General features: G+C 43.5%; 1 protein-coding gene across 1 annotated transcript; it reads left to right on the plus strand.

Moving 5' to 3' along the window:
* Nucleotides 1-93: 93 nt before the first annotated feature.
* Nucleotides 94-23,745, plus strand: LOC136961792 (venom phosphodiesterase 1). Its single transcript, XM_067255225.1, has 25 exons — nt 94-218; nt 751-838; nt 1,301-1,435; nt 2,006-2,131; nt 2,940-3,000; nt 3,139-3,236; nt 3,846-3,925; nt 4,085-4,204; nt 5,815-5,924; nt 6,452-6,517; nt 7,084-7,156; nt 14,919-15,027; nt 15,481-15,603; nt 15,704-15,735; nt 16,012-16,139; nt 17,009-17,078; nt 17,769-17,856; nt 18,958-19,130; nt 19,930-19,975; nt 20,359-20,513; nt 20,712-20,853; nt 21,816-21,893; nt 22,115-22,247; nt 22,470-22,626; nt 22,938-23,745. The coding sequence occupies exons 1-25, from the start codon at nt 177-179 to the stop codon at nt 23,109-23,111; spliced, it is 2,607 nt and encodes an 868-aa protein (XP_067111326.1). The 5' UTR covers nt 94-176; the 3' UTR covers nt 23,112-23,745.
* The last annotated feature ends 622 nt before the right edge of the window (nt 23,746-24,367 follow it).

A 24,367-nucleotide genomic window follows, 5' to 3' on the forward strand; every position in this document is an offset into this window, starting at 1 on the left:
CAGTAACCCTGCCACTCTTTCAGGAGTTCCAGAGGTGGTTGTCCTTTGTCCGCCAGTTCACTGCGAGCAGAGCTGAGTCAGGTGTCTGGGGGAGACGTTATGAGACCGTGTGAGGCTGCGCGCGCGCGTGTCTGAGAGCTTCTGCTTTGTTTGGAGCCGGGGAGATCGCAGTCATCATGGGGATCAGCAAGGACTTGCTGAAAAGGAAGAAGGTTGTTGTGAGTATCACTCGGCTGTTCCAGCATGACAGGATGACTGGGGTCAGGGTAAGCTGGGACACATCATCTTTGACTGCACCTCAGGCAAGATGGTTCCCAGGAAACAGGGAAGGATCGGATCTTGTTATGGGATAGGTGTATGAGGGTGTATGGTTTGACAGTAAGTCAATGATGTGTTACAAAACGTTGAGTCATTTTTCATTAAAACTCCTACCCTACTATTGTGTAGTGTACTAGTGTCTAGTGACTGGTATGATTGGATTCGCTGTGTAGTCACATGATACAACCGAGCATCCAGAAGGAAATTGACAAATCAAACTAAACAAAGAAATGTGTTATAAGTTACCAAAGAACCACTACAGACCTTGAGCATTTCTGCTGTGTACAGACATGTAGGTCAGCTGGGTTCTTATCAGTACTGTAACTCATACTGTGTCATTTTCAGTGATTCTACAGGCACACACATCCCTTCCTAACGAGTTCACCTAAGACTGTGTGAATGCTGTTTGTATATGCGTGTGTGTGTTTTCAGATAGGTGCCCTGGCAGTGTCAGTCGTCACTATCATCCTCGGGCTTGGACTGGGCTTGGGGCTTCAACTTGAGAAATGTCGCAATAAAGGTAATGATTTCATGCTCTCCTCACTGGTCCCAAAGGCTAGGTGAGAGAAACGCTGAAACCAGTTAGTGGACTGAGGAGCGTGAGACAGAGAGATAGAGGAAGTGAAAAACGGGAGGGGAGGTAGAGGAAGTGAAAGACGGGAGGGGAGGTAAAAGAAAAGAAGTGAAAGAGGAGAAAAGAGAAGTAGAGAAACCAATTGATAAGAGCAGATGACAGGTGTGAGTAAGATAAAAAAAAAGGACCATTCCTCCATCTCTCTGTCTTCCCCCTCTTCCTCCCTCCATCTCTCCTTGTCCTTTCCTCCCGTTTGCTTCCCCTTCATCCCCTTGTCCTCCCTTTATCTCCTCCTCCATCCCTATTTCTTTTCCTCTCTCCCCACTTCTCCTTCCCTCTTTCCTATCCACCTTCTTTCTCCCACTACCTTCCCTCTCTGTCCCCTTCCTCCCTCCCCCCCTCTCCCAGTGATCCCCAGTACGTCATGTAGGAGCAGGTGCTATGAGCCCTTTGACGAAGAGACGCCAGGCTGCCGATGTGACCAGCAGTGCATCACCAACGACAACTGTTGCTTTGACTTCCAGGACATCTGCCTCCAACCGAGTGAGTCATGAAACCTACTGTCCCCCCTACTGTCTAAGCCACAAATTCACTTAGAATGGGATTTGACTTGAAAATAATAAAATAAAATATGGAAATATGAAAAAGGAAATATGGAATTATGCTATGCTATAGTTTGTGGAAGTAAGGATCTGGAGGGCCGCCCTTTTTCAGCCAATTCTACGTTTCCAATGGGACCTTTAATTGTGTGTTTAATTAATGGAAAGTTGCAGTACCTGTAGTAGATAATCCTAGTAAGACAGGAAAGCATGAACAGCTTCTTGACCACAATCACAATGACAGAAAGAAACAACCACAGACAACCCCAAACCATCGAGAATCATTGGGACAAACTAAAAGAAAGAATTTTGGATCAATATATTGTTTATTGCATTGAGGAGCCACAGAGAATCATTTTCTTGAACATCAATGCATAATAAATGACGTTTTCATTTGAGTTCTAAGTCTTCCTCCCCATCTCTCTTTTCCCTCTCCTCCTCCCCCTCTCCCCTTCTCCTCCTCTACCCCTCTCCCCCTTCTCCCGCTCTCTCCCCTCCCCCTCTCCATCTTCAGTTCAGCAGTGGGAGTGCACCAAGCTGCGCTGTGGAGAGAAGAGACTGACAGAGAGCAGGTGCCACTGCTCCGAGGACTGTCTGGGTGCAGGGGACTGCTGTACCAACTACAAACATGTCTGCCAGGGTGAGGGCTTGTGGTTTAAATACTCCAACTACAAACATGTCTGCCAGGGTGAGGGCTTGTGGTTTAGATGGATTGGAGCTGTTTCGTGATCTTGGAATTAAATAAATGTCACCTCCTTTCACTTCTGCATCCTAAAACATTTTCATGGTGACAGGAGTCCCCAAACCTTTTTCTGCGAGGGCCAGATACCTTTTCCTTTCTTTCATACGGGGCCGTTTGTAACAGAAAATTACATGGGCTGGAGTGACTACCAGTATTATTGTGGAGATTTTATTATGATTTCAAATGTATTTATTCTGCTAGATTAGTTTATTATTTGTTATGCACCGTACATCTGTACATATGAAGGGATATACAGGGAAAATGTGTCCAAACTTTTGACTGGTACTGTATAGCCTATTAAAAGAGCATTATTACTATCGTAATGATCGTTTTTCATATTCATTGCTATTGAAATCAAAACATTTACTTACTTATGCATATTAATCAGTGTGAACGGATTTTTTATTTATTTTTTATTTTATTATTTTATTAGAATAAAGAAAATGTCTCTGGCATTGTTCAGAGGGCCGGTCTAAATGTGTGGGCGGGGCCATATTCGGCCCGCGGGCCATAGTTTCTGACGTCAGATACAGAATGTTTCGAAAGTAATACTTTCCAGACACATCATGTACAGATCTGATCCATGTAAATGCATTTTAATTGGATTTGAAGAAAGCCAAGACAGTCTTACAGTACAAGCTCCAGTGTAAATGTTTGCATGTACTAAAGAACCTCTTGTTGTCTGCATTTTCTCGGATGAATCCAGGAGAGACGGAGTGGGTGGTGGACGAGTGTGTGGATCTGATCGCTCCCAAGTGTCCCGCAGGGTACGGCCGTCTCTGTCCAGCAACAGGGAAAGATTGAGCTCTCTTATTGATACAGAACAGCAGTTCTTGGTGCGTTTACAGTCATTTCCAGGATTTCCAGAGCTTCTCTGATTGATTCTTCTTCTGCGGTTTGCTCAGGTTCAAACAGCAGCCTCTCCTGCTGGTCTCACTGGATGGCCTGAGAGCAGAGTACCTTCAGACGTGGCACTCCCTCATCCCGGTCCTGAACAAACTGAGTGAGTAGCTCGGTCTCTCCATCCCATCATCATCACCATCCTCATCCTCATTGTCAACATCATCATCACCACCATCCTAACCACCATCATCATCCTCATCATCATTCTCATCATCATTACCATCCTCATCACCACCATGACCGTTACAATCCCCATCATCATCATCATTATCACCATACCGTCACCATTACCATCACTGTAATCAGAATTGTCTAGATCATCGTCACCACCACATGTTGTGTAAGGGATCGTAGTTGAACAGTGATCCAACATCCTCCTCATTATCACCACCATCATCACTCCCACCACCACCATCATCACAATCATTATCATAATCATCACCTCATCCTCATCATTACCATCATCATCACCATCACCACCACCATCATCACCATAACATCATAATCATCATCATCATCATCACCACCACCATCACCACCACCATCATCACCATAACATCATAATCATCATCATCACCATCATCACCATAACATCATAATCATCACCACCACCATCATCATCACCATCACCACCATCATCATTACCACCACCACCACATCTTATCACCTATATATATGAGTTAATGGTTCTCCACATCCTTCTCTCCAGAAACCTGTGGCACTTCAACCCCCTTCATGCAGGCAGTGTTCCCCAGCAAGACCTTCCCAAACCACTACACCATTGCCACGGTGAGTCACTGCTGAGAAATGTTATGTACAGGAAGTGGTCCTAAACCAGTAAATATGTTGCTCCCTTGGTGGGAAAATATCCTGCAACACTTCTAATCAGTCACTAAACAAACAAGGTCGATCCCCCTTCCTCACCTCCCTCCCCCCTTCCTCACCCAGGGTCTGTATTCAGAGTCTCATGGGCTGGTGGACAACAGCATGTACGACCCAGTGTTTGACTCCTCCTTCAGCCTCTCCAACCAGGAGAAGGACAACCCCAGATGGTACCAGGGACAGCCGGTGAGTTCTGCATTGTTGTACAAGGGTTAGGCATTGCTCTTTGGTAGAGTGTACATCAAAAATGGAATGAATTAAAATGTTGCAAAAGACTATACTATAGAATACTAGGTAACCCTTCTTTTTACAGTCCCTTATGTACTAGGTATTTACGTAGAAAATAAAGGGTATGTTTTGTGTATTATTGGGTATTACCGATTGGTACCAAGGTGGTAAATACAGAGATAATTAGAAGTATTTACCCATTAACTAAATACTAATGTGATGGTTATTACTAGGTAATTTTCACTGGTAATAATTAGGTAAAGACAGAAAACAAAACTTAGTATTTACCTGGAAACGTATAAATATGACTGTTTAAATACAGCTGGTAGTAAGTTGGTAACTACAGTAGATATATATGGTAAATTATAATGTGTTATTGGGTAAATACCACTGCTACTAAGTAGGTAAAGACGGCCAAGCTCCAGCAAAATTACTAAGAAAAAACTCTACGATTACCCTGCAGTAACCTGTAAAAGGAAGGGTTACCGAATACTATACTTTACTCTTTTGTATGCTCTGGTCATGTTTTACAGTACAACTTGAGAGACTCTGCCCAGAATTGAATGTGTTTCTGCTATTGAACTTGAAGGAATTTGATGGCCAGGGGCCTCAATACAGAAAAATATCCTAACTGCTTGTCCTATCTTGACTTCAGTTTCAAAGATAGGAAAAATCCTATCTTCCTTTTACAGAAGCAATTCCTAAACAAGCAACCCAACTGGCTAAGCAGGACAATCATCAGAGGTCTAGTGAAGTATCCCCATAGCAGTGCTCCAGGGGAAATCAGCAAATCAGTCTGATCTATGTGACAGTGGATAGCAGATCTATGTCATATCAGATCTATGATGCAGATCTATGTTATTGCGGATGTCTGTTTTAGCAGAGCTGTGTTTTTGCCCAGTTTGTTTTATTAGAAGCAGCAGAGCCATTCGGGTTTATTTAATTGAAACATTTACATTTACATTTACATTTAGTCATTTAGCAGACGCTCTTATCCAGAGCGACTTACAGTAAGTACAGGGACATTCCCCCGAGGCAAGTAGGGTGAAGTGCCTTGCCCAAGGACACAACGTCAGTTGGCATGACCGGGAATCGAACTGGCAACCTTCGGATTACTAGCCCAATTCCCTCACCGCTCAGCCACCTGACTCCCCATAAGAAATCGACACATTTTGTATAGTAAATCTTATGTTTTTATTTGATCTATTTTATGAGAGGTGTAGCCTATATTACATTTACATTTAGTCATTTAGCAGACACTCTTATCCAGAGCGACTTACAGTAAGTACAGGGACATTCCCCCCGAGGCAAGTAGGGTGAAGTGCCTTGCCCAAGGACACAACGTCAGTTGGCATGACCGGGAATCGAACTGGCAACCTTCGGATTACTAGTCCAACTCCTTCACCGCTCAGCCACCTGAATTACACCTGAAACAGAGAAAGTATTGACCTAATAAAGAATGCGGTACAGTATATTGTGTGCCATGAAACTTTATTTCAACCTTGTGTATGACTGCGAGTACTTCTTCTGTGGTAGTAGGACGTGTGACCCAACATTCCTTCCTGTAGGTGTGGCTCACGGCCAAGTACCAAGGTCGAGGGTCGGGAACTTACTTCTGGCCGGGGTCAGATGTCAAGGTCAATGGCAGCTTCCCAGACATCTACGTTCCCTACAATGGGTATGATGACCTCATAAATCAGGTCAAAGATGATATCCTGCTCCCTCCACCTCGCTTCTTTCAACCTTTATCTCTCTTTTTATGACTTCTCGATTACTACATCTCTCTCTCGCTCTCTATAGATCTCTCTCTCTCTTTCTCTCTCTGAAACCAGAAATAAACCTGAAATGACATCACAAATAAGATAAGATAAGATGTACCTTTATTCGTCCCACAATGAGGGAATTTGGGCAGCAGCAAAGTGGACAGAAGTATACATAGAAATGTACAAAGTTAGTACGATAAAAAAGTATAATAAAATAGATATAAAAAGATAACACCAGTTGCATATGGAGACCAAATATAAATAACCAAATATAAATATTGTACAGTAGTTATTGCACTTTAAGTGTGTCCATGAGTTATTGAGAGGGGCCAAGTCCTATTTGTGTTTGTGTGTAGAGCAGTGCTGGTTGTATAGTCTTGTCCATCATTAAAGGAATGAGCTGATAGGATGCCCACTTTGATAACATAGCTCTTTGTTCCAGTAAAATCCCATTTGAGGAGAGAGTCTTCACCCTGCTTAAGTGGCTGCAACTGCCAGACAACGAGAGGTAATGATCCTAAAGTGTGTGTGTGAGTGCGGGGCGGGGGGAAGGGTCAATATCTATTTTTAAGTGCTCAGTGGAACATATGTTTGTTGTTCCTGGTAACTGGACTCACCCCTGCCGGCCACTATGACATTCGTTCTAACCTTATGACTTACTGATAGACTTCCTACAAACCCAGATATGACTATCATCAATTTAGAACTCAATGCCACAGATCAAACTAGTCAGCATTTTCTTTTTTTTCATTTGATTGATTCAGCAGAACCCTTTCAACCAAAGCCATGTACAAATATAATACTGCATGTTGAAATTGCAACATGTAGAACACTTTGAAGTGTACAGTACAGAAATTTAGAAATAAACTAACATTCTGTACAGTGATGCTGTATGTTGCATGCATGTTCTCTAGTCCACTTGTCTGCACTTCTGGGAAAAGTTGACAGTCAAATCAAGCACTTCACTGAAAATAACTTTTGTGTGAATGATAATAAACTTGAACAACATACATGTGCGTCTGCTAAATGACTAAATGTAAATGTAGCCAAGGTAATGCCTGTTGTTCTCCTCAGACCAGACTTCTTCACCCTGTATCTGGAGGAACCAGACAAGTCAGGACACAGCTTCGGACCTGTCAGTGGAGGGGTAAGGTCAAAGGTTAAAGGTCACAATCTCACAGAGAGAAGGAGGGTAAGAGAGAAAGAAAGAGGGAAAGACAGGATACAAAGACAAAAATAACTAGAGAGGATACAATTTCTGGGGAAATTGTAGGGTGTGCTTGCTTGCGTCGGTTGCACAGGGGTCTGTATATTTTATATAAAAATGCATCGGGCCTACTTATTATTTATAAAGATTACATAGATTTAAAAGCATCTTTTTTTTGCTGCTCATTTACAACTCAAAATACGAGTGAAGTGTCGAATGAAATATGATGTCTTCTCATTTACATTTACATTTACATTTAGTCATTTAGCAGACGCTCTTATCCAGAGCGACTTACAGTAAGTACAGGGACATTCCCCCGAGGCAAGTAGGGTGAAGTGCCTTGCCCAAGGACACAACGTCAGGTGGCATGACGGGGAATCGAACTGGCAACCTTCGGATTACTAGCCCGACTCCCTCACCGCTCAGCCACCTGACTCCGAATAATATCACGAGAGGCATTTCCCCTGCAAGAGGCAGCTGACAGGCTGCCTCAAAACGAATACATTTGGCAGACCGGTGTAAAAATTGACCTAATCTCTATGACTTAAACGTCCTTTTAAGTTGTCCCTTCTCGTGATATTTTCAGGCATTTAGCCTACTCATATTGCATTCATTCATTAATAAAGAACCCCCTTTGAAGATTATTCTACGACTTTACCAGCAGAAGATAGAATTGCGATTCAAACAGTACCATCTGCTAACTCAAATTATGCCCCCAAAAACGTAAATAAGCTTGACATTTATTTAGTGGAAAATTGCTCATTCATAAAAAGCTCACTGGTAGCGATCATTGTCAGTAACAACGCAAAATGCGATATAGCCCTGTGTGGAGAAGCTGCCCCGGTAAATTGTACTACTACGGTACAGTACTAGACTACTGCTGTGTTCGTCTTGGTAGCGATTGCGTTGGTTGAATTGGATTTAACGTTCCGTTGTACGGTTTAGGCTGAAATTAATTATTTTCATGAACAGATTGACAACGTTTAGGCTGTGGCAATGAAGTTCAGGTTAGTAGTTAGATAGACTTTTGATTTAAGTAAGGGGAGTGCCGAACATTTTCTGTCGCCGTTTGACTTCCTAAACAGCTGTGTACTGTAGCTAGATGTTTTTGTAGTGTGTCTCGCGTAAGCTACAACGTTGCAGTGAGCTACACTGGTTTGAAACCACAGGTAATGGTAATTTCACCAACAAATCGTTTTCTAATGTCAGAATAAATCCTACAACGAAAATGTATATGTGAGGAATGTTTATTTTAAGGATTGAAAACAGATAACGCTACATCATAGACCACTGTAGTATGTGTTGCCCGGGAAACACAGGCTAATGTCATGATGCTAATACTTCAGTGAAATAGTAGACTACTGTTTCCGAAAGTAGATGTACTTCCTTAATAAAATCAGCTTATATTGTACATTACACGTCACAATTGTGTGTCATATCACAAAGTAAAATTAGTAAATAGTTATCACCCTGGCCTCTTTGCTTGTGGCGTTTCTGCAGCTGCCTTGCAGTAAAGCAGTTAGCTTAGCTATCTCCCAGAAGTTAACGAGCTGCTAAACTAATGTTCTGCTAGAGGTAGTCACGCGAGTTTTCATGACGTTAGTGACGTAAGTAGCGTCATTGACTGTGGCTAGCAAGTTAGCCACCGTTAGCTTCACTTTTCGCCACAAAAACTTAATTTCCACTTAAACCATACAACGGAACGTAAATCCCAATAGAAGCAACTCAATCGCTACCAAGACGAAACTTTTGACACAAACGTTGTCTATGTAGGCCAAATATTGACTGAGTTTTAGGGGGGCAAAAAGAATAATAATAATATATATGTGAGAGAACAAAGGTTGTGCCCTTGCCGAAGGCAAAGCACACCCAACTAGAGAGGGTACAATTTCTGGGGAAATTGTAGGGTGTGCTTGCTTGCGTCGGTTGCACAGGGGTCCGTTTTTGGATGAAATTTTTACAACTGATATTTCTGTATATTTTATATAAAAATGCATACTTGTTATTTATAAAGATTACATAGATTTAAAAGATTTTTTTTGCTGCTCATTTACAACTGAAAATACGAGTGAAGTGTGGAATGAAATAGATGTCTTCTCATTTCCCCTGCAAGAGGCAGCCTCATCGTTGAATCAAAACGAATAAATTTGGCAGACCGGTGTAAAAATTGAGCTAATCTCTATGACTTAAACGTCCTTTTAAGTTTTTCCCTTCTCGTGATATTTTAAGGCATTTAGCCTACTCATATTGCATTCATTCATGAATAAAGAACCCCCTTTGAAGATTATTCTACGACGTTACCGGCAATAGAAGATGGAATCGCGATTCAAACAGTACCATCTGCTAACTGAAAATATGCCCCCAAAAACGTAAATAAGCTTGACATTTATTTAGTGGAAAATCGCTCATTCATAAAAAGCTCACTGGTAGCGATCATTGTCAGTAACAACGCAAAATGCGATATAGCCCTGTGTGGAGAATCTGCCCCGGTAAATTGTACTACTACGGTACAGTAGTAGACTACTGCTGTGTTAGTCTTGGTAGCGATTGCGTTGGTTGAATTGGATTTAACGTTCCGTTGTACGGTTTAGGCTGAAATTAATTATTTTCATGAACAGATTGGCAACGTTTAGGCTGTGGCAATGAAGTTAAGGTTAATAGTTAGATAGACTTTTGATTAAGTAAGGGGAGTGCCGAACATGTTCTGTCGCCGTTTGACTTCCTACAGCTGTGTAGATGTTTTTGTAGTGTCTCGCGTAGGCTACAGCATTGCAGTGAGCAACACTGGTTTGAAACCACAGGTAATGATAATTTCACCCACAAATCGTTTAGTTGTAATGTAATGTCATAATAAATCCTATAACGAAAATGTATTTGTGAGGAATGTTTATTTTAAAGATTGAAAACAGATGCATCATAGACCACTGTAGTATGTGTTGCCCGGGCAACAGAGGCTAATGTCATGATGCTAATGCTTCAGTGAAATAGTAGACTACCGTTTCCAAAAGTAGATGTGGGCCTACTTCCTTAATAATATCAGCTAATATTGTACATTACATTTCATAATTGTGTTTCACATCACAAAGTAAAATGAGTAAATAGTTATCACCCTGGCCTCTTTGCTTGTGGCGTTTCTGCAGCTGCCTTGCAGTAAAGCTATAGTTAGCCTAGCTATCCCCCAAGTTAACAGATGTGAAACGAATGTTCTGCTACAGGTAGTCACGCGTGTTTTCGTGACGTTAGTGACGCAGTGACGTTAGTAACGTCAGTGACTGTGGCTAGCAAATTAGCCACCGTTAGCTTCACTTTTCGCCACAAAAACTTAACTTCAGCCTAAACCATGCAACGGAACGTAAATTCCAATAGAAGCAACTCAATCGCTACCAAGACGAAACTTTTGACACCTACTTTGTCTATGTAGGCCAAATATTGACTGAGTTTTAGGGGGGCAAAAAGAATAATAAAAATAATAATAATAATATATATGTGAGAGAACAAAGGTTGTGCCCTTGCCAAAGGCAAAGCACACCCAATAATATATATGTGAGAGAACAAAGGTTGTGCTCTCGCCGAAGGCTTGAGCACACCCAATGAGACAAAGGGAGAGAGATAGAGAGAGGGGGAAGCAAATGGTAGAAAAACAAGGTCCCACATTACGGTTTGACCTCGTTTGACCTTTTTACAACTGTTCAAAAGGTGTCGGACTAGTAGCTAAAGCTGTCATTGCTGATAACAGTTTCAACTAACGGAAAATGTCCTTTGAATAGATGTCCCTGAAACAGTCCATACACACACAAACACACACTTACACATACAGTACACACACCCATAAACACGTACAGACATGCTTACACATACACATACACACACAAACATAAACATACACAGATACACACACATGCTCATACACGCTTAAACACTAATCTAATCTCTAAAAGTGTGGAGGTTGAAGGTTGCAAACACACACTGACGCCCAAATTATAGGATCTCTGGATGTCTGAACTAGCTTCCTTCTCGTCTTCCTTTATCTCTTCTCTCCACACCTCCTCTCCCCTCTCCTCTATCCTCACACCTCCTCTCCTCCCCTCTCGCTTCTCCTCACATCTCTTCTCTCCTCTGTCCTCAGATCTGCTCTCTTCTCCTCTCCAGGGAAAAGGTTGTCCCATAACTGATCAACTATTATACACACAACTGGTAAACAAGATGTAGCAGCCCACTTTACTCTAAGTAAAGTGGGCTGCTACATCTATGGCGCCCCTGAGTACTAATGTACTCAGCAACGGTTTGTTAAACGCTCTGTAAAGAAACACTTAACTGAGTACTAATGTACTCAGGGGCGCCATAGAGGGGGGAAAAGTTAGGACAATTCCAAAAAATAGGTAATTACTGAATTATATTATATATTATATAAACCATCATCATTGAGTATATATATATTTCAAATTTAATAATACAATTAATTATGTCTTTGTTTTTACTTGTTTTTGGCAATAAAAGTTTAATATCCCCATTGACCAAAAAGTAAACATCTATATTGACCGACCACCCCCCTGTATCTGCATGAAATGGTTTGGTCCTGCCTTAAGGAATTATTTTATGGTGGCTTTAAATCTTGCATCAAATAGTGAACTGCATACTGTATGCAAACTTTTTTTGTCATGGGGCCCAAAATTCCTGGCAGCGCCCCTGCACATACAAGACCAACAGAGAAGAAGAGAGAGAGAGATTTAGAGGTGTGGGGACAAAGAGAGCGAAAGAGTGAGGGACAGATAGATTGAGAGGGACGGAGAGAAAGCAACCAAAAAAACAAATGAACTCGTAAAAAAAAAGCATCTCCCTCACAGTTTAACCCTGTTTAATTTTTAGTAACCACAGGGCTGTCAACACAGGTTCAACTAATAACTAAAGATTCCATCGCTGATAAGATGCAGTTTCAATGATCTGAAAAGGACAGGGCTAAAGTCCTTTGAATAGACCTCCATGAAAACAGATCTGGGTGATTGTAAACCATAAAGGATTATCATGAAAGAGCTTTAATGGGGTGTTAACTGTCTCAGGGACATATGCTGTTCGCATGTCACGCTGTTGTATGCAGCAAAACAAAACAGGATGTGAAGCACGGGCACACGATGGGTGATCTTGTGACGTTGGTTTCATGTTTTCGTTAAGTGTTTCTTTACAGAGCTTTTAACAAACCGTTGCTGAGTGCACAATTAAGTACGCTGATGACTATACTGCTGTTTATGTACCAGTGCACTCGTGTATTTTGAAATTGTTTAGGATCAGGAGAGGTCAGGCTCTCAGGTTCACATGCTACATCCTAAACAACAGAACAATTAACAGCTGAGATGTTTATGGAAGCGTGCTTCCTCAAGTCGGTCAACTAAACAAATGACCTTTGTCATCACCATCTTGATTGCATTTTCTGATTCTGAGTGTTTTGTGTTTCACCTGGTTGTGCTGAACTACATTCCTCCGCAAGTTTCAAATTATAGAATACTTCTAGGGATAATTTTGAAACGGTTTCACTAAACCTGAAGATAATCACCAGTTGAAAACTAAATAGCGGCGACCATACCTCATGGTCGCCGCTATTTAGTTTTCTCCCTCACCTCCTCCTCATCTCCCTCACCTCTTCCTCCTCATCATCTCCCTCACCACCTCCTCACCTCCTCCTCATCTCCCTCACCTCTTCCTCCTCATCATCTCCCTCACCACCTCCTCCTCCTCACCTCCTCCTCATCTCCCTCACCTCTTCCTCCTCATCATCTCCCTCACCACCTCCTCCTCATCTCCCACACCTCTTCCTCCTCATCATCTCCCTCACCACCTCCTCCTCATCTCCCTCACCACCTCCTACTCCTCAACTCCTCCTCATCATCTCCCTCACCTCCTCCTCCTCCTCACCTCCTCCTCCTCACCTCCTCCTCATGTCCCTCACCTCCTCCTCCTCATCTCCCTCACCTCCTCTTCACTCATCTCGCTCACCTCCTCCTCCTCTCCCTCACCTCCTCTTAACTCCTCCTCCTCCTCATCTCCTCTTAACTCCTCCTCACCTCCTCCTCATCTCCCTAACCTCCTCCTCCTCATCTCCCTCACCTCCTCCTCCTCACCTCCTCCTCACATCCCTCACCTCCTCCTCCTCATCTCCCTTACCTCCTCCTCCTCACCTCCTCCTCCTCCTCAAATCCCTCACCTCCTCCTCATCTCCCTAACCTCCTCCTCCTCACCTCCTCCTCCTCCTCATCTCCCTAACCTCCTCCTCCTCATCTCCTTAACCTCCTCCTCACCTCCTCCTCATCTCCCTCACCTCTTCCTCCTCATCATCTCCCTCACCACCTCCTCCTACTCACCTCCTCCTCATCTCCCTCACCTCTTCCTCCTCATCATCTCCCTCACCACCTCCTCCTCATCTCCCTCACCACCTCCTCCTCCTCACCTCCTCCTCATCTCCCTCCCCTTCCTCCTCATCATCTCCCTCACCACCTCCTCCTCCTCACCTCCTCCTCATCTCCCTCACCTCTTCCTCCTCATCTCCCTCACCACCTCCTCCTCCTCACCTCCTCCTCATCTCCCTCACCTCCTCCTCCTCATCATCTCCCTCACCTCCTCACCTCCTCCTCCTCACCTCCTCCTCATGTCCCTCACCTCCTCCTCCTCATCTCCCTCACCTCCTCTTCACTCATCTCGCTCACCTCCTCCTCCTCTCCCTCACCTCCTCTTAACTCCTCCTCCTCACCTCCTCCTCATCTCCTCTTAACTCCTCCTCACCTCCTCCTCATCTCCCTAACCTCCTCCTCCTCATCTCCCTAACCTCCTCCTCCTCACATCCCTCACCTCCTCCTCATCTCCCTCACCTCCTCCTCACCTCCTCATCTCCCTAACCTCCTCCTCCTCATCTCCCTCACCTCCTCATCTCCCTAACCTCCTCCTCATCATCATCTCCCTCACCTCCTCCTCCTCACCTCCAGTATGGTCTTCAGTATGATCATGGCTATTTGGAGACTTACTCTGTGCCCCAATGCTATAATATGATCAGGACTCTCAAGTTTTATCAAAAAATTTAATACCTGTCAATGTGTGTGAGTGATGGCTTCTGTGTTTCTGATTGGCAGACAGCTCTCAGCAGAAAACTTACCTCCGTATGCCTTTGCCTCGTCCATTAATTATAGCGGGGCAAGTTACCCCTTACTTCTCAGCGTGAGAAATACAAGGTGTTGCGTGAGAGAGTGAGAAATTGTTGAAATGGTTGAGTCTCACAGCGAATGCCTGAGACTTGAGAACCCTGGTATGAAATATTGTAGTATGGTAGTATGGTAGTATGCTAGTATGGTAGTATGGTAGTATGGGCAGTGGGACTCACCGTTAGACTAGCAAGAAGGATTCCCGCCTTCACCTTTCTCATAATTTTTTGTTCTGCCAAGGAACAAAACACAGCAGCCTTTTACAACGCATTTTAAGATCTTCTTCTGCCATAAATTAACTTGCCTATGTAACACCCTTTGAAGTATGCAGGTGGGGGAACTCTTCAAGGCAAACAGTTAAGTTAGTGGCATAAACAGATTCATTTTTATTTTCTTTAAGTTGACAATTGATTATATTGTCGTCAGGGAGCTAGGATGGACAAACAGAAGACTAACAAACACTACTTCCAGAAAATCAAACTGTACTTCTGTGAGTGAACCAGTGTTGTGTTGTCCAGCTAATTGAGGCCATCCAGGGCGTAGACCAGATCATCGGGCAGTTGATGAACGGATTGAAGCAGATTAACCTGCACCAGTGTCTCAACATCATCATCGTGGCTGATCATGGTACAGTCAATTTCAAACAACTTTGAGGTGCTTTGATTCACCTCCCAGTTCAGCACCTTTAGTACTGACCCACTGGTTTTGTTGGAACAGGTGACACGAATCAATTGCACCTCTGTGACTGTTTCAGGCCGATGATTCTGAAACAAACAATGTTTCTCATGAACTCAAACTGCAGTTTACTCATAATACAAAGCTGTATACTTTCTCAAACGGTGTTTATCCACAGACCTGTACACCCTTGAAACAAGAAAAAAAAGAAAAGAAAAAAAAAACATTCCTTTTTTTATATGCTGGCTTATGAATGGGAAGCTTTTGTGTAGTTGAAGTATGTGTGGATGAACATGAACTGTGGGTCTATATGTCTATATGACTAAATGTAAATGTATATGACCATATGTGACAGTTTTGTGGGAGTGCGTACCAGGATTGATGTGTGTCCCCTCCCACCCCCAGGTATGGAAGCCATGAGCTGTGACAGGAAGGAGGTCTTGCAGGATCTGGTGGGGAACGTCGGGCACCTGTACGTAGCTGAAGGTCCGTTCGGACGTATCCGGGCCAGGGACAAGACACAAACCTGTGAGCACCAGCTGGAGTACAATCAAATCCAATACTGTTGGTCAAATGTTGACCCTTATTCCCAGAGCTGAAACTGGTGTCTCTGGTATCTTTTTGCTAGTGGATTCAGAAGGTCTTGTGGCCAACATGACGGTGAGTGAGAAGCGCAGTTGTGATCCGGTCACAGTGTGTGCCCACAACTCACAAACACACACACACTTTATTCACACACATCGTTCAATTCGGCCACAATGTAGTTCAATGAACTGAACCACACACCTCTATCCTCTCCATCTCGTAAGGGTCGGGATGGGTATATCTCAGAGGTAGAGCATTTAACTGGGGTCACCGGTTCAAATCACCCTGTAGGTCCCCTTGGATGAAAGCGAAATGAATACAGTCTTATCATCTGTTGCTGTTTGTCCTCAGTGTAAGAAACCAGACCAGAAGATCAAGGCCTACCTCAAGTCACATCTGCCCAAACGTTTCCACTATGCCAACAACAGACGCATCGAGGATGTCACCGTGCTGGTCACACCTCAATGGCTGTTAGAGAGGTACATCTCAGACCCTATCATAGGGGTGTTCAAGCCTGGTCCTCTGGGCCCGCTGTCCTGTATGCTTTCGATATTTCCCTGCTCCAACGCACCTGATTCCAATGAATGGGTTGTTATCAGGCTCTGTGGAAGCCTGAACGACTATTCGTTGGAAGCAGGTGTGTTGAATCAGGGTAAACATTTAAAACATAGAGTACAGTGGACCCAGAAGACCAGGATTGAACACTCCTGCCCTATCCGTTCGATTTACCCAACAGGTCTGCCCCACCTTGTTTCTGAAAAGAGAGATTACACTGTAAGTTTCTATGGAACCCTTAGCTAGCACACACAAATCTAGCATACATGATTATTCTCATACTTAGTTTATCTGCAGAGCTATGATCCTGGATAGATACAGTATATTATCCTGTAGGTTTTCCATCAATCCTAATCTACCTCAACTGTGTCTCATTGTTACCTGGTTGACAAGCTGAACCAGGTCAATGACGACTGGGGTTGAATGGAAAACCTCCAGGATGGTGTCTTTATTATTATTTGGCCTGCCTTACTTCCAAAACAGCAGAAAGATCTGTTGGCCTGGCATCCTAAATTGCACACAGTTCATTCACATCAGTTCAAAGAGTTAAACCTACAGAAGTATGTATAAAAGCTATTTTCATAAAGATGCTGTATATATGATCTGTACCTTGGAGGTCTCTCTTGTGTTGTGGTTGATAGACAGACAACCAAAGTTTTCAGGAGGGATGTAGTAAGAGTTAGTTTTGTATAATTATTATTTGTGTGTGAAGTCCGCAAGTTGTTATTATGTCAGTGTGGAATGTGTATGGAAGATCCCTGGTGTAGTCTGATATTTGTTATTGATGTAAAAGGACCCCAGGTTCTCTGAAGTTCTGCTCTGGAGGGAATCATGGATGGGACAACGATGTAGACAGCATGCATGTGAGTACAGAGAAGAGGTAAACCTGACCCTGACCCCACACATACCCTGACCCCACACATACCCTGACCCCAACACATACCCTGACCCCACACATACCCTGACCCCAACACATACCCTGACCCCTCACATATCCTGACCCCAACACATACCCTGACCCCACACATACCCTGACCCCTCACATATCCTGACCCCAACACATACCCTGACCCCACACGTACCCTGACCCCAACACATACCTTTACCCCTACCCTGACCCCACACATACACTGACACCAACACATACCCTGACCCCACACATACCCTGACCCCACACATACCCTGACCCCACACATACCCTGACCCCATACATACCCTGACCCCACACATACCCTGACCCCAACACATACCCTGACCCCACACATACCCTGACCCCACACATACCTTGACCCGTACCCTGACCCCACACTTGCCCTGACCCCACACATACCTTGACCCCTACCCTGACCCCACACATACCCAGACCCCACACTTGCCCTGACCCCAACACATACCCTGACCCCACACATACCCTGACCCCACACATACCCTGTCCCAAACTCATACCCTGACCCCTATCCTGACCCCACATACCCTGACCCGGACTCTCATTCCTTAGAGTACATACAGTATTTTGTTTATGCTTAGAGTATAAGTGTATTTCTCTTTCCCAGGCCATGTTCCTGAGCTACGGGCCAAAGTTCCTGTCCAAGACGGAGGTGCAACCATTCTCCAACATTGAGCTGTACAACCTTATGTGTGGTGAGTACTACAGTACAGTACAACCTTGTGAAGTGTAGTGGCTATGTATGTACGTCATAACTATAAATTATGTTTATATACGGTACTCTGAAATGTTATTTTCTCTGTTAGCACTGTATCATTTTGCTTCAATTGTTAACTAGTTGTCACGACTGGCTGAAATGAGGACCCAAGCGCGGAGTGCTGAACAGAAAGTTTATTCATGAAAACAGAAAGGTCCCACGAGCAAAAGGCTCGGGATCAAGCAGGCTTGACAGCCGGAGACTGGATTGGGGTAGTCCAAGCTGGCAAGGGTCATGACCAGAGAGACAGTCCGTAGAACAGAGTCCAAAACCGGGAGAGCAGTGCAACACAGTCAGGGTAACAGCAAAGGGCACAGTGTCTCCGCACCGCATCAGAAAAAAAATACAAGCAGAACCACCTGGACAGGATAGGACAAGGCACAACACATTGGTAAAGACAGAGCGAAAGAGAGGGGAAAATATAGGACGCGCAATCCACGGACAACAGGGTGTAGGTGATAGAGATAAGAGCAAAAGCACTGATGGAAATGAGCGTCAGCTCGTTAGTTTTCCATTCAGCTGTGCCGAGACACCTACAAGCGGAAGTAGCCTGTGTCCTTGTCTGTAGATAATCAAGTTTTTTACGTTTTTTTGCTGGATCGACCTTCTTGCTCACCTTGTGTATAGGATAGGATCGAAATACGTATACTGTGATTGAATTTCCCCGACAGTGATGAGCACCACAGTAAAGCACAGTACAATCCCATGTGCACACTGCATCTACAGTGTACAAACTGCTGACACAACGATATAAACATTTCTGTCCATTCCCAGTCTTTGTAGGCTTGGTTGTAACTCAGGTACCTACATCATGAGGGTCTTTGTGGCAGCAGGGCATGGCTGTAGGCAGACGTACAGGACGTGGCAGGTGAAAGTAGAAAACAACCAAACAGAGAGGACAGGATTGTGCTTAATAAGGTCCTGTGTGTGTGTGCGTGTCTGAATGTGTATTTGTGTGTGCGTGTTTGTGTATTTATGCATGGATTGGTGTGTGTGTGTCCATCTGAATGCGTGTGTTTACGCACGTGTGTGTATACAGACGTGCTGGAGATCTCGCCGTACCAAAACAACGGGACCCATGGCAGTATGAACCACCTGCTGAGGGTGCCCTGGCACACCCCAACACTCCCCCCAGAGCAGACCCCCCCGGGGCAGTGCCCTGTCCTGGCCCTCAAACCCACAGACCCCCTGGGCTGCTCCTGCCCCGCCTTGGTACTTTTAATGTATTTATTTATAAAAAAATATATAGAGATTTGTTCATATACAGTGTTCTGGTTTATATATTTGTTTGTTTAATAATTTATGTTTGTTTATATATTTGCTTACATATTTGTTTGAAAGGAACCACTGACTGAGAGTTGAACCACTGACTTTCTGGATGGGGAAATCAAACATGTAGCAGAATAATCTAAGAATTCCAAATAAACGAGACCAAAGTATTTGATCAATTTCCTGCAGGGAATGGGTTGCAATAAAACAGGACTATTGCCCTAATCACAGCTGAAATAAAAAACATTGAAACAAAACATGTGGGGGCCACCCGTGTGGCTCACAGGGTAGAGTGCATATCACAGTGGGGGTTCAGGCATGTCCTCCCCTCTCTCTCCCTGTTAGACCGTCTGTATCAAATTAAATCAATCAATGCATAAAAGGTCAAAAATAATACCTTCATACATTGCAAAATATACTGTGCTGAGAACTTGACTCAGTTGGCAAGAGTGATTTCAAAATTGGGAATAAATTACCCAATTCTGGACCTCGCGTGTCTGTGAATGGAGACTTTGTGTATGTTTGTTTATATGAGACACTAAGGTTTCCACAATGTCCGCGGATGTAATTCTGACAAAGTGAACAGTCAGCCGTGGGATTCAAACAGAAATCTTTCCCAACTTGAGTTTGTTTAGTTTATCCAACGATGTTAGGGTTTGTTGTTTAACATCGCACTGACATCATCATTACACTTTCCACTTTGATGTTCCTAATTATATTTTTTAATTTTTTGTCTCCTCAGTCCGGGAACAGTGTTAATAGCCGCCTGAATCTATCTTCCACAGAAGGTAAACCTTTTCAGCTGAAGATTAGCTAATAAGAATTCAGGGTGAAGGTTAGCTGATATCAAATGTGCTTAATTAATGTTGAATCAAGCATCTATTGAGCATTTACTGTATATACTGACCCAACCAAACAATATCCAAATAAAGCGTTATCCAAAGTTTTTATTTAAATTCAGAAATGTTTATTGATCCTGTATGAGACTATTGGTTTGCAGACAGGGTTTACAGAAATGCACAACAGATGGGTCCATTCTATATGTGTATTGGATTTGTATAAAACACCTCTGCTACAGGATATTATTGGCACATTTACACAAACTCTACTAATATATAATATAGTAACACTACATAAACACGATATAGTTCCATAATCCCAATCTCTCCAGTGTCCGAGGTGGAAGGGAGGCATATGTCGTTTGGTCGTCCCAGGATGCTGCAGGGAGGGGAGGACTACTGTCTGCTCCCACATCAGGGCTTCGTCAGCGGGTACAGTCAGAGGATGCTCATGCCCCTCTGGAGCTCCTTCACCTTGGACAAACCTGTAAGGTTATGGTGTGAGGAATCATGTGCTTCTCAGAGTTTTGTGTTTCTGTGAACCCTAACTTAGTACAAAACCTAACCCTGAACCTACTTCTAACCCTGACGCGACCTGTCCATTGGCTTGTGGTTGCAACTGTAAGTACCGTATTGGGATTAACTTAATTTAAATTTCTCCCACAACCTCCCCCCACCCTCATAGGATGACATAGGCCCGTTACCCGTCGTAACCCCAGACTGCCTCAGGGCGGATGTGCGTGTTCCTCCTGCCACAAGTCCCAGATGTGACCAGTACAGCCAGCCAGCAGCCGGGAACATCGTCCACGCGTTCCTCTACCCGCCCAGTGAGTATGGAAACGCGGGCGCCAAGTGGCACAGCACCAGATAGCAGCGAATTCTACTAATCCAATTTTGTCATAGTCATCCTTCCCTTTCTCCTCCGTGTCCCTCTCCTCCTCCTCATCCACCACTTCCTTCTCCCCCCCCCTTCCTCCTCTATCTCTGCCAGTGGGTCTGACAGGGCTCAGAATCAGAATTCGGTTTATTTGCCATGTATGTTATACAACACAGAATTTACTGTGGCAGGGAGGTGCAAAACACTAAACATATACGAATCTTAAATTAAGTAAAAGTACAAAAGTTTAACTATTTCTAAGAACTAAACAATCTAAGAATACAGGAATTTAAATATAAAATACAATATATATAAAAATAAGAATGAGCAGCGTGAGTGGTCAACGGAGTGGGCAATCGGATACTGAGATAAGGTGGCTTATGCATACTGTAATTGTCATTGGATGGACTTATAGTAGTTAAATAAGTGAATGAATGTCAATGGGAGTCCTTGGCCTTGTCGAAGAGGCCAGTAGCAGATGGAAAGAAACTGTTCTTATGGCGTGAGGTTTTGGTCCTGATGGACCGCAGCCTTCTTCCAGAGGGGAGTAGCTGGAACAGGGAGTGACCAGGGTGGGAGGGGTCGGCCACAATCTTCCTCGCATGCCTCAGATGAACTGTTCCTTTAGGGGAAACTTGGTGTAATGTTTTCTACCATGATGTGCTCACTCCACTCTCCAAAAGAATGCAGCTGGAAGTTTTCCTTCAACAAGATAAGGCTGAGAGGGCCTCAGTTCACCTGGTGTGTGCGTGGGCTGCCCAGCGTTGACATGACCTCATTGATTTAACTGATGTGGTTTCGCTGGTGTGGTGTGCTTGTATTGTTTTGTTTAAGGTCAGGGGTTATTCATATTTGAATTGGTGGTCCTTACTAGGATAGTAGAACAAATGTGTGTGTGTTTGTGCTTTCCAGACTTAAACACAACAGCAGAGGAGCAGTACGATGGACTAACAATGAGCAACATAGTTCCCATGTACCCTGAGTTCAAGAGTCAGTATTGCACCACACACACACACTAGTTCAAACACTCCCCTCCATTTCTCCCTCCATCCTTCCCTCCCTCACTCATCTAGTCTCATATCACATCACCTGCCCATTCGGTTATGTTCTCTCATCTGCACCATATGCCCCCTCCCTCGCCTCATTCTTCACTCCCTCTCCACTCTCTCTCCCCTTCCTCCTCTCTCCTCTCTCCCCTCCCCTCCCCCCAGAGCTTTGGGACTACTTCCACTCCACGCTGCTGAGGAAGTACGCCAGTCAGTACAATGGCATGAACGTGGTGACAGGCCCAGCGTTTGACTACAACTATGACGGCCACTATGACTCAGCTGACCAGATACAACAGTAGGCAGTCTGGGGACTTAAGTGAAGGCTAACCCTAGGAATGAAATGCTAAAGTTTAGTATATGTTTTAAAATAATACTAATGTATGTATGTAACAGATGCTTTTTTCCAAAGCAGTGTACAGGGGGATTTAAACCTGCGACCCATTGATCTTCGGTCAAATGTTCTACCGTGGAGCTATAATAATCCCTGTTTATATGTGCTCTTCTGGTCACTCCTCAGCTATGTGTCTGGGACGAAAATTCCCATCCCCACACACTACTTTGCAGTGCTAACCAGCTGTCGGAACTCCTCTCAGCCAATCAGCAGCTGCGCCCAGCAGCTTCAGACCGTCTCCTTCCTGGTTCCCCACCGACCAGATAATTCAGAGAGCTGTAACGTAAGTCTGACCGGCAAATGGAGAGATGGAGAGACAGAGGGGAGGAGAGACTGAGACAAAGAAAGAGGTTGTGATAGAGAGGGAAAAACTGAGATGCATAGAAAGCAGGATGGTGGTTATTAGTATTTGCATTCCTCAAATGGCATTATTGTCAATTCAAATGGTTATCTTCTGAAAGTTTCTAAAATATATATTTTTAAATGTTTAGAAATAGTTTCCCATTGACTGGTAACAAAGTGGACCATCTTTGTAAACTTCTAGAATCTTTGCTACCTACCATTGACCATCATGTTCTCTGGCAACCCCCTCAGAATGCAGACTCTGAATCCTTATGGGTCGAGGATGTCATGTGGTTCCACCAATCACGCGTCAGAGATGTAGAGTGGATCACAGGATTGGACTTTTACCAAAACAGCACTCGGCCAATCCCTGAGATTTTACAAATGAAGACATGGCCAACGGCTGCTATTCACAGGAAACCCTGATATTAAACATAGTTATAAACTATTGGAGAAGTAGCGAGAATGTAATTCTACACTTTCACTTATATAATATGTCCAATATGATATCAATGTGTATATATAGAACCTATTTGAACATGGCATACTAATGAATAGCTGGAGAGTGTACAATAATGACATAGAAATTATTTAAAAGTGATGCTTTCTTTATATCTTATAATCTCAGGTTTTGTAGACTGTTAGACTGCTAATGTGTGTTCTGTATTAACAGCTTAGATCTGCATGTCTTTTGATTGCCTTCTAGTAATAATGTGTTCATTTAGTAGACACTTTTATCCAAAACCAGTACAGTGATTAAATGTGTTGTATTAACTATACATGCCCCAGATCAGGCCCTTCTGTATACTTAAATGTTTGAAGGTGTTCCAAATAGTGTATGGTTGTCTCTGAGTTTGCTAGTAAAGAACTGCTCCATCGGTAGGATTGGTCACTCACACCTTAAAAGAATTATAATATTTGTAAGGAATGTACTGGAATGTACTTGTACTTGTAGTAACAGTTGGTTGATTGCGTCCAGTACATTTTCAACCTCACATTTCTTCAGATTTAACATCAGATTTTCCAGGCTTGTGTACTAACAACATATCAATTAAACCACAATCCTAAAGAAAAAAATTCTCTCCACTTTACTCATTCATCAGAAGGCTGAGCTGATTGGTATCCCCATATTTGGATGATTTTGTTTCTAAATTCACTTTTGTTATCTTAGGTGGTGAAAGATGTGAAACGTTGTTGGTTTGAATCCCAGAGCTGATGTGAAGTGAAACATTCAAGGGTTTACAGATCTGTTGGAATGAAAACCTAAAGTAAGGTAGTTCTAGTACACGGTAGTTCTAGTACACAGTAGTTCTAGTACACGGATGCCATTTTCTACATACTCTAGATTTGTAGCCATGTTCCCACAACCTTTGGTGTTTTTTTGAACACATTGTTAATGTCATTAGTTGAAGGTATATTTCATTAGCACAACTAAGTGACACTCAAATCTATACTAAATCTCTGCCAATAAGAGAGATAGACAGTCAGTTGTTGGCTGTGTGGATGCACCTGTGTGCTGAATGTGTAGGCAATGATGTCATGTTTATTTTACTGCTGTATAACGAGGCCTGATAATGAGCGGTCTGTTCAAACCATTCTGGTCTCTGTCTACAACAAGGACATATTTACATTTCTGTGATGATGAAACATGAGAATCCAAGCGGTCTGTGGTTCTCACTCAC

The sequence above is a fragment of the Osmerus mordax genome, chromosome 18 (assembly GCF_038355195.1).
Source record: "Osmerus mordax isolate fOsmMor3 chromosome 18, fOsmMor3.pri, whole genome shotgun sequence".
Lineage (NCBI taxonomy): Eukaryota > Metazoa > Chordata > Actinopteri > Osmeriformes > Osmeridae > Osmerus > Osmerus mordax.

What these genes read in the sequence shown, in the direction of transcription:
- LOC136961792 (XM_067255225.1), top strand. Translation starts at nt 177, where the DNA reads ATGGGGATCAGCAAGGACTTGCTGAAAAGGAAGAAGGTTGTT. An exon ending in TCGGACCTGTCAGTGGAGGG is followed by an intron (nt 7,157 to 14,918) that starts GTAAGGTCAAAG and finishes TGTGTTGTCCAG; the next exon opens with CTAATTGAGGCCATCCAGGG. An exon ending in TCAGCTGACCAGATACAACA is followed by an intron (nt 22,248 to 22,469) that starts GTAGGCAGTCTG and finishes GTCACTCCTCAG; the next exon opens with CTATGTGTCTGGGACGAAAA.